Here is a 10,000-nt window from a genome sequence, read left to right on the forward strand (position 1 = left end):
TCCCCATCCCAGGCCCAGTCCACCCAGTCCCCATCCCAGGTCCAGTCCACCCAGTCCCCATCCCAGGCCAAGTCCCAGCCCGGTTCCAGTTCTTCCAGCGGGCCGACCTCTGCCAGCCAGTCCTCCAGTGGGTCTGGGACACTGAGCAGCGTGGACACCATCCCCGTCACCCTGTCCTCCGTCCCCGAGGAGCCTGAACCACAACCCTGGGGCCGCCTGCTGCCCATGGCCCCGGGCTTCAGGAGCCTCGGTGAGTCCACATGCTAACATGCTAAAACTAGACCCGATACCCGTCCACTACTGAACCGGGTCTGAGCCCTGAAGTTGAAGTAGTGTCCAGATAGTCCTGGTTCTCATGATGTCCTTTGTCGACAGACTGTTTTGAGGACCAGTACCTGTTTGGACGAGACTCTCAGTGTAATTATGTTCTGAACGACCCAAATGAGCGTCAATCCAAAAAGTTCAGAATCTACAGTAAGAAACACTTCAGGGTCTACAGAGTGAGTCACTTCCTGTTTACTCCTTCATTCATATTACAGAGTGAGTCACTTCCTGTTTACTCTTTCATTCGTTTACTCCCCCCCCCCCCTGCCCCCTCAGGAGGGCCGTGAGGTGTTCGTGGTGGACTTCAGTAACAACGGGACGTTTGTTGACGGTCTGCGTATCGGGAAAGACATGAAGCTTCCTCTGGTCAACAACGCTGTGATCTCATTGGCTGAGCAGAGGAACAAAGGTGTGAGCCGTCTTCAGGGGTCAGAGGTCAGTCAGCTGTTCGAGCAGGTCTCACCTCACGCTGCTCGTCTGTCTGCAGTGTTCGTCTTCATCGACCTGATGTCGGACCATCAGTCCAGTTTACCCAAAGAGCTGCAGGAGAAATATCTGCTGACTCGACGCATCGGCACGTGAGTCTGACATGGAGACGCCGCTGTGATGTCACTTCCTGCTCCTTGACACACTGTGTGTGTGTGTGTGTTACAGAGGAGTGTGTGGTGAAGTCAAACTGGCCTTTGAGAGATCGTCCTACAGGAAGTTTGCTGTGAAAATAATCAACAAGAAGAACTTCCAGTCTGAAGGGGTGAGTGCTCTCTGATTGGCTGAGAGCTGTCCTTCCTGTCAGCAGAAGTTAGAAGGATACAAACTGTTGAGGACAAAACTCAGGTGAACAGACTGAGGTCGAGGCGTTTAGCTCAATTCAAGCAATAAGGTTTATTTGTAACAGAAGTATTATGTCCAGCAGTTAAACGTGCACGGACCTAGAAAAGTGAAGCTAAAAGGCGCTTAAGCAGAGTGCGCGTGTATAGGTTCCTCCTTCTGGAAGCCTATTGGTTAAAGCAAAGTCGCAGGCGGAGCTGTGTTTAGCTGTCAGCAGCCTGGTGGAGCGCTGGGCATCTCCGCCCACACTGGCTCAGTCCCGGGCCGCCTTCTCTGCGTCATCAGTGCGCGTGCACGTTGATGTAACAGCATATCGTTATGTTCGGCCGACGAGATAAGCTCGGCGCTAGATATGCTAGAGCTCCTCTCTCTATCTCTAATGCTGCGTTCACACCGGTCGCGTTGATTTTTTGACGCACTGCAAAAAAGCGTCCAACGCGCCGCCGGTCGTGTTCACACCGGTCGCCGCAAAATCTCGTAGCGCCGGAGAGGGGGCGTGGTTTATCGTCCTGGAAGCCTCGATCTGGCCGCCATTGTTTTCCGCCGTCAACCATGACAGGAATAAGGACAATTGCTGCTTTGTACGTGTTGTGGAAGTCCCTCAAACATCGGAATGCCAAACGCCGTCATGTCTGGTTCATAATATTGTTCAGAGGAGCTCCGTGGATTGTATCGAGCTGTATTCACTGTGTCTAGCAAGCCACCGGTCGCTGTTTACTACAGCTGTAGGAACACAAAATAAACTGATTTGGCTGTGATTCAACGGCAATAAACCGACAAAAAGGGACTCCGAAATAACTACGTAATGATGCCGATTTGTAGGTTACTGGTCTTCTCAATGGAGCTCTGATGGATCGGTGCTAGGCTATGCTAACATCGTAGCAGCTCCACCAGCACTCAATAACGTCACGTAGACGTAAATACGGCAGCGTGTATTCATTGTTTGTACCGTATGGTTTACACACACATGCATACACATAGTTTGGTCCGGTCTCTGTTGATATGAGGTATCGTAGAGCTCTGGGTGAACACAGACGGCGACAGGATTTATTTCCTGATTCAACAACGGCAGGAAGCCAGTGACGACAGGGGGAGCAACTCAACGCTGATAGGCTATCGCGCCACAGCGCCACGCGATTATGTCGCTGAAGTTGAAAAATTTCAACTCGCGCGTTGGCGATTTTGCGGCGTCCAACGCGTCCACCGCGTCCACCGCACTGCAATAACACGTCCAACGCGTCGCGCCATCGCAAAATCGAGGCGCGCCAGTCTCATCGCGTCTGTGCAGAGACTTTGTATGTAATCTCGACGCGCGTCAAAAAATCAACGCGACCGGTGTGAACGCAGCATAAGATGGAGCAGGCAGTTGAATCTGCTTCTCTGTCAGACTATGTGACAGTAAACTGGGGCAAAGGCGATCCTTCACAGTTCTAGTACTTTCCACTTTGTTCAGGCGAGCGCTAGAGTGCCCCGCCTGGAGTATTTGACCTTCGTGCACTAGAACTCACATATCCGCGTATAAGCTGTGTTTAACATTGAATGAATGCATATTTTATTTACCAAACCCAGAGAAAACTACAAACATGGCGTCTGAACATGAGGGACTCGTTGATGTCCCTCTGGACCAATGGCAGTCTAGCATGGTGATCATGTGATGTCTTTGTTTTGGTCCAATCACAGACGGCGACCCGGAACGCTCAGACGGAGATCGAGATCCTGCAGAGAATCGACCACGTGAGTCCGACACCAACGAAGAAGAGACGACCGTCAATGATTAATACCGTGATTAACTCCTCTCCTCGTCTCCTTGTGTCCTGCAGCCTTGTCTCATAAAGACAGAAGACTTCTATCAGACGGAGGACAGTTATTACATCGTGTTGGAGCTGTGAGTCCAACTCTGTGTGTGTGTGTGTGTGTGTGTGTGTATATATATATATATATATATATATATATTTATATTTATTATGTGTGTGTGTATATATTATAACTGCTGCTGTGTGACGGGAACACTGCTGCTAACAACAACCTGATGTGTTTAAAGTGTTTGAACCAAATGTTATTGACCTTTAGTTCATAGAGCAGCACTTTAAAATAAAAGTGCACAAGACACTACTTCAGAATTCATGATTGAACTTTGTGCATAACAATGAGATGAATTGAAATTAAATATTTGAATCGTTGCCCAGCACTAGTTTTTATGTTGTTAGATTCTCAGCAGTGATACTAAATGATGCTTATTATACATATTACAAACAAAACACTAAAAACTCTCAAACAATCATTTAAATGAATCATTCCTTTTTTTGTTTGTTGGTATTTTGGTCAGACACACAATAACGCTGATTACCGTAATATGTGTGGTATTTGTTATGAATGTGCGTTGGTACGTAGAGGGTGATAAGAAGCTGAACGTGGAGGGACTTAGGACCCAGGGGAGTGTAGGTGAAGGAAACAGGAAGAGACGGCACACAAACAGATGTTCACCGCTCGCTGCCGGTTCTTGTGTTAAAAATGTTGCTTCATCATAGAAAATAAATGCGTTAACGCGCAGTCAAATAATTGTCGGCGTTAACGTGATAATGAGGCGTTAACTTGCCAGCACTCGTTGATCCGGTATTTGATGTCTTCTGTCTTCACTCACATCATGTCTCTGTCTCAGGATGGAGGGAGGAGAGCTGTTCCACAGACTGAAGGCTCATCAGCTGCAGGAATCCGTCACCAAGCTTTACTTCTATCAGATGCTGAAAGCTGTTCAGGTACAAAGTTTATTAAAGATGAAGATATAGAAATATGAGCACGTTGTAATGTGTGTGTGTGTGTGTGTGTGTGTGTGTGTGTGTGTGTGTGTGTGTGTGTGTGTGTGTGTGTGTGTGTGTGTGTGTGTGTGTGTGTGTGTGTGTGTGTGTGTGTGTGTGTGTGTGTGTGTGTGTGTGTGTGTGTGTGTGTGTGTGTAGTACCTCCACAGTAAGGGGATCATCCACAGAGACCTGAAACCAGAGAACATCCTTCTGTCCTCTCAGGACGACGTCTGTCTCATCAAGGTACTCTCATCTTCATCATCATGACATCATCCCCACCACCGTCTTCATCACTGTCTGTCTGTCTCTCAGGTGACAGACTTCAACCAGTCCAGGATCCTGGAGGAGACCCTGTTGATGAGGACTCTGTGTGGGACCCCGTCCTATCTGGCTCCGGAGGTCTTCACTCAGGCCTCCACCACCGGGTACAGTCTGGCTGTGGACGCCTGGAGCCTCGGAGTCCTGCTCTTTGTCTGGTAGGCTCCTTTCCCACGCCCGCCCGTCTCGGTCTCTCTCTCCCTGTCTGTCTCTCGCCATGTCTCTGTCTGTCTCTGTCTCTCTCTCCCTGTCTGTCTCTCACCATGTCTCTGTCTGTCTCTGTCTCTCTCTCCCTGTCTGTTGCTCACCATGTCTCTGTCTCTCTCTTTGTCTCTCTCTCCCTCCCTGTCTGTCTCTCACCATGTCTCTCTCTCTCTGTCTGTCGCTGTCTCTCTCTCCCTGTCTGTCTCTCGCCATGTCTCTCTCTCTCTGTCTCTCGCCATGTCTCTCTCTCTCTGTCTGTCTCTGTCTCTCTCTCCCTGTCTGTCTATCGCCATGTCTCTGTCTCTCTCTTTGTCTGTCGCTCACCATGTCTCTGTCTCTCTCCCTGTCTGTCTCAGTCTCTCTCCCTGTCTGTCTCAGTCTCTCTCCCTGTCTGTCTCTCACCATGTCTCTGTCTCTCTCCCTGTCTGTCTCTCACCATGTCTCTGTCTCTCTCCCTGTCTGTCGCTCACCATGTCTCTGTCTCTCTCTTTGTCTCTGTCTCTCTCCCTGTCTGTCGCTCACCATGTCTCAGTCTCTCTCCCTGTCTGTCTCTCACCATGTCTCTGTCTCTCTCCCTGTCTGTCTCAGTCTCTCTCCCTGTCTGTCTCTCACCATGTCTCTGTCTCTCTCCCTGTCTGTCTCAGTCTCTCTCCCTGTCTGTCTCTCACCATGTCTCTGTCTCTCTCTCTGTCTGTCGCTCACCATGTCTCTGTCTCTCTCTTTGTCTCTGTCTCTCTCCCTGTCTGTCTCTCACCATGTCTCAGTCTCTCTCCCTGTCCGTCTCTCACCATGTCTCTGTCTCTCTCCCTGTCTGTCTCTCACCATGTCTCTGTCTCTCTCCCTGTCTGTCGCTCACCATGTCTCTGTCTCTCTCTTTGTCTCTGTCTCTCTCCCTGTCTGTCTCTCACCATGTCTCAGTCTCTCTCCCTGTCTGTCTCTCACCATGTCTCTGTCTCTCTCCCTGTCTGTCTCAGTCTCTCTCCCTGTCTCTCTCTCACCATGTCTCTGTCTCTCTCCCTGTCTGTCTCAGTCTCTCTCCCTGTCTGTCGCTCACCATGTCTCTGTCTCTCTCCCTGTCTGTCTCAGTCTCTCTCCCTGTCTCTCTCTCACCATGTCTCTGTCTCTCTCCCTGTCTGTCTCAGTCTGTGTGGTTATCCACCTTTCCATGAAAGCTTTGGTCGGTCGATCACAGAGCAGATCATTGATGGAGAGTTCACCATGGTCCCCTCCAAGTGGAGACACATCTCTGATCAAGGTACTACTACTGCAGTACTACTGCAATACTCGGATAGTACTCTGTGTGTGTCAGGTTGTAGGTTGTCATGACTTCATTGTGTTGTTGGAATGTGTCCAGAGGCTCCTCCCCCTCCCTCTGTCCTCGTGGTGTCTCCATCAGTCCTTAAACTAGTCGCTTCCTTTCGTGTCTATTCAGCACATATTGCTCTTCCTGCTGCAGACAGAAGCCTGTGAACAGATTCTTCTTCTTCATCTTCATCTTCTCCATCTTCATCTTCTCCATCTTCTCCTTCTTCTCCTTCATCTTCTCCTTCATCTTCTCCTTCATCTTCTCCTTCATCTTCATCTTCTCCTTCATCTTCTCCTTCATCTTCATCTTCTCCTTCATCTTCTCCTTCATCTTCTCCTTCATCTTCTCCTTCATCTTCTCCTTCATCTTCTCCTTCATCTTCATCTTCATCTTCTCCTTCATCTTCATCTTCTCCTTCATCTTCATCTTCTCCTTCATCTTCATCTTCTCCTTCATCTTCATCTTCTCCTTCATCTTCTCCTTCTCCTTCATCTTCTCCTTCATCTTCTCCTTCATCTTCATCTTCTCCTTCATCTTCTCCTTCATCTTCATCTTCTCCTTCATCTTCATCTTCTCCTTCATCTTCTCCTTCATCTTCATCTTCTCCTTCATCTTCATCTTCTCCTTCATCTTCTCCTTCATCTTCATCTTCTCCTTCATCTTCATCTTCTCCTTCATCTTCATCTTCTCCTTCATCTTCTCCTTCATCTTCTCCTTCTCCTTCATCTTCTCCTTCATCTTCTCCTTCATCTTCTCCTTCATCTTCTCCTTCATCTTCTCCTTCATCTTCATCTTCTCCTTCATCTTCTCCTTCATCTTCTCCTTCATCTTCTCCTTCATCTTCTCCTTCTCCTTCATCTTCTCCTTCATCATCTCCTTCTCCTTCTCCTTCATCTTCATCTTCTCCTTCATCTTCATCTTCTCCTTCATCTTCATCTTCTCCTTCATCTTCTCCTTCATCTTCATCTTCTCCTTCATCTTCTCCTTCATCTTCTCCTTCATCTTCATCTTCTCCTTCATCTTCATCTTCTCCTTCATCTTCTCCTTCATCTTCTCCTTCATCTTCTCCTTCTCCTTCATCTTCTCCTTCATCTTCATCTTCTCCTTCATCTTCATCTTCTCCTTCATCTTCATCTTCTCCTTCAGACGTAAATCTGAGCTCAGAGAAGAAGTTCATCACAACTTCACGTGTCCAAACTCCCAATGGAGTGACTTTAGAAACACAATAATCAGTCTGACGAGAGGACACCCCCCCCCGCCCCCTTACACCCCCACCCCGCCGCCCCCCCCGCTCTCCCTTACCCCGCCGCCCCCCCCCCCCTCCCTTACACCCCCCCGCTCTCCCTTACACCCCCCCCCCCCCGCTCTCCCTTACACCCTTGCCCCCCCCCACCCCGCTCTGTGTTCAGAATCCAGGTTATGATGATTCTCTTCAACATTTCCAGCGAAGGACGTGGTGAGGAAGCTGCTGGTGGTTGACCCCAGGAGGAGGATGACGATAGAGGAAGCTCTGCAGCACCCCTGGTTACAGGTAACTCGCTGTGATGTCATCTGAGGTAACTCGCTGTGATGTCATCTGAGGTAACTCGCTGTGATGTCACGAGACAGGTGCATGATGGGAGAAGTGTTGTCTCTGTTCAGGATGGTGTGATGGTGCAGACGGCTCACAGACTCATGTTCCCCTCTGATGATGCTGCTGTTGCCACGGTAACCACATGCACACACACACACACACTCATTCACACATTAAAACTCATTCATAGTAACCCTAACCCTCCCCCAGCCGGAGGCGGGGTCAGCCGTCAGGAGGAAACGAGAACGAGATGGAGACGAAGAACATCCTGCCAAACGGAGCCAAGCCCCGCCCCCTGCCCCAGTGTAGAGGACCAATCAGATTCAGACATTCCTCAGGTCATGTGACTCCACATGTTCTCTACTGAAACACTGTAAATAGTTTGTCTTCCAATAAAGTACTTCATATTTTTCACTCTGTTCGTTTCTGCTTTCAATTTATTCACTTTGAAAACGAATTGCATTTTTTTTCTTGGTAAGCCCCGCCCCTTTTAGCTCTGCTCCAATAACAGTTGAGCCTCAGTCGACTTCCTCTTCCTGTTGTACTGAGACATGCTCCGTCTGTTCAAAGAGAACGTTAGCAAACCTAATGTGTAGCTAATGTTTATCTGCAAATTTACAAATGTCCCCCTGGGGATGAATAAAGTACATATCTATCTAACGCGTAGCTAACGCGTACCTAACCGCTAGCATGATTGGCTCCTCCCTCGGTCAGGTGGGCGGGGCCTGTGAGGTCACAGCTTGGCGGCGTGGCGCTCTCTGACGGCGTACAGGACGGCGTGAGCTCGGTCGAAGGCGTCGCCGACGGCCGAGCGGACTCTGGTCCTCCAGCGCTGCAGCTGAGGACGCTGCTGCAGGACATCTCTGCCCCCCCCCAGAGGCTGCAGGCACACACTGATCACGCTCAGAACCAAGCCCCTCCTCTCCAACATGTACCGTCAATATCTGAACCAATCGGAGCCTCTCACCTGCATGAGCTCACAGATGGCGAGCAGGTCGGCCACGCTGATGTCATCGCCGCACAGGAAGGGCTGTCTCCTCAGGAACATGGACTCCAGTCGTCCCAGGGTCTCCTCCAGCTGAGACAGAGCACGAACCAAACGCACCTCGTCCACCGGGGAGCCGGTCTGGACCGGGAGGAGCACCTGAGAGATGGGTGGAGACAGACGGGAGGAGTCAGAGAGACAGACCGGTGGAGACAGAGACAGATAGGTGGAGACAGAGAGACACAGATGGGTGGAGACAGACACAGACGGGTGGAGTCAGACACAGATGGGAGGAGTCAGAGAGACACAGACGGGAGGAGTCAGAGAGACAGACGGGTGGAGTCAGAGACACAGACGGGAGGAGTCAGAGAGACAGACGGGTGGAGACAGAGACCGATAGGTGGAGACAGACGGGAGGAGACAGAGAGACACAGACGGGTGGAGACAGACACAGACGGATGGAGTCAGACACAGATGGGAGGAGTCAGAGAGACACAGACGGGAGGAGTCAGACACAGATGGGAGGAGTCAGAGAGACAGACGGGTGGAGACAGGCGGGAGGAGTCAGAGACAGACCGGTGGAGACAGAGACAGATGGGTGGAGACAGACGGGAGGAGACAGAGAGACAGGCGGGTGGAGACAGACACAGACGGGTGGAGTCAGACACAGATGGGAGGAGTCAGAGAGACAGACGGGTGGAGACAGGCGGGAGGAGTCAGAGAGACAGACCGGTGGAGACAGAGACAGATAGGTGGAGACAGACGGGAGGAGACAGAGACACAGATGGGTGGAGACAGACGGGTGGAGACAGACAGACGGGTGGAGTCAGAGAGACACAGACGGGAGGAGTCAGAGACACAGACGGGTGCAGACAGGCGGGAGGAGACAGAGACAGGCGGGTGGAGACAGAGACACACAGACGGGTGGAGACAGGCGGGTGGAGTCAGAGAGACAGGCGGGTGGAGTCAGAGACACAGATGGGTGGAGACAGGTGGGTGGAGACAGAGACAGACTGGTGGAGACAGGTGGGTGGAGACAGAGACACAGGCGGGTGGAGACAGACGGGAGGAGTCAGAGAGACACAGATGGGTGGAGACAGGTGGGTGGAGACAGACACAGGCGGGTGGAGACAGACGGGAGGAGTCAGAGACACAGATGGGTGGAGACAGACGGGAGGAGTCAGAGACACAGACGGGTGGAGACAGAGAGACACAGGCGGGTGGAGACTAGGGGTACAACGGATCACAAACCTCACGGTTCGGATCATTTGTTGGATCAGCAAAGAGGAGAGGATGCTTTCCATTTATTAATTCAGCAAAGAACGTTAGTCTGACATGAAAACATAAATATTGAAGATGTCCAATTTGAAACAAAATTAAAGAAAATGAACGACAAACTGTCTACAGCATCAAAGAAAGAAAGCACGTTAACCAGATTTTGAATTCCTTTGTCTTCCACAACAGAGAATGTCCTCGTGTCTGCAGCAACAGACTCGAGAGACGCTGCAGCCGTCTGATTCGGCACCAACGCTTTCAACATGCCGCGATGATACCTTGTTGTGCCTCGGCCCCGTCGCTGACAGACGGGATGGTGTCTCTTCATATGTGTGGACATGTCCCATGTATTGCCGTTATCGTGTCTTTTTCTTTAAATAACGTTTAAA

At 50.4% G+C, this 10,000-nt stretch overlaps 2 protein-coding genes across 5 annotated transcripts in view; one reads left to right on the plus strand and one right to left on the minus strand.

Annotated features, from left to right (window-relative positions):
* The window catches only part of chek2 (checkpoint kinase 2), an 8,753-nt gene extending 1,003 nt beyond the window's left edge, over positions 1–7,750 (plus strand). Inside the window, exons 2-15 of one of the 4 annotated variants that reach the window (XR_013772062.1) lie at positions 1–250; positions 376–500; positions 601–733; positions 812–902; positions 979–1,075; positions 2,833–2,886; positions 2,973–3,037; positions 3,812–3,908; positions 4,107–4,193; positions 4,263–4,426; positions 5,615–5,727; positions 7,229–7,309; positions 7,420–7,485; positions 7,562–7,632. The exon at positions 1–250 is cut by the window's left edge and continues 306 nt beyond it. Coding sequence is in view for 2 of the 4 variants with exons in the window: in XM_079270156.1 (XP_079126282.1) it covers positions 1–250; positions 376–500; positions 601–733; positions 812–902; positions 979–1,075; positions 2,833–2,886; positions 2,973–3,037; positions 3,812–3,908; positions 4,107–4,193; positions 4,263–4,426; positions 5,615–5,727; positions 7,224–7,309; positions 7,420–7,485; positions 7,562–7,660 (1,527 nt within the window). In the remaining 2 variants the exon portion in view is untranslated. Of the gene's footprint in view, positions 251–375; positions 501–600; positions 734–811; positions 903–978; positions 1,076–2,832; positions 2,887–2,972; positions 3,038–3,811; positions 3,909–4,106; positions 4,194–4,262; positions 4,427–5,614; positions 5,728–7,187; positions 7,335–7,419; positions 7,486–7,561 lie in introns of those variants that run through there. The other 3 variants (XM_079270156.1, XR_013772063.1, XM_079270157.1) reach the window with 3 other exon arrangements.
* Positions 7,751–7,770: 20 nt separating this feature from the next.
* The window catches only part of gstt2 (glutathione S-transferase theta 2), a 23,559-nt gene continuing 21,329 nt past the window's right edge, over positions 7,771–10,000 (minus strand). Inside the window, exons 4-5 of the mRNA XM_079270159.1 lie at positions 8,319–8,495; positions 7,771–8,231 (exon numbers count right to left, since the gene is read on the minus strand). Of these exons, the coding sequence (XP_079126285.1) occupies positions 8,085–8,231; positions 8,319–8,495 (324 nt within the window). The 3' untranslated portion in view covers positions 7,771–8,084. The remainder of the gene's footprint in view (positions 8,232–8,318; positions 8,496–10,000) is intronic.

The sequence above is a fragment of the Melanostigma gelatinosum genome (genome assembly GCF_949748355.1).
Source record: "Melanostigma gelatinosum genome assembly, chromosome: 6".
NCBI lineage: Eukaryota > Metazoa > Chordata > Actinopteri > Perciformes > Zoarcidae > Melanostigma > Melanostigma gelatinosum.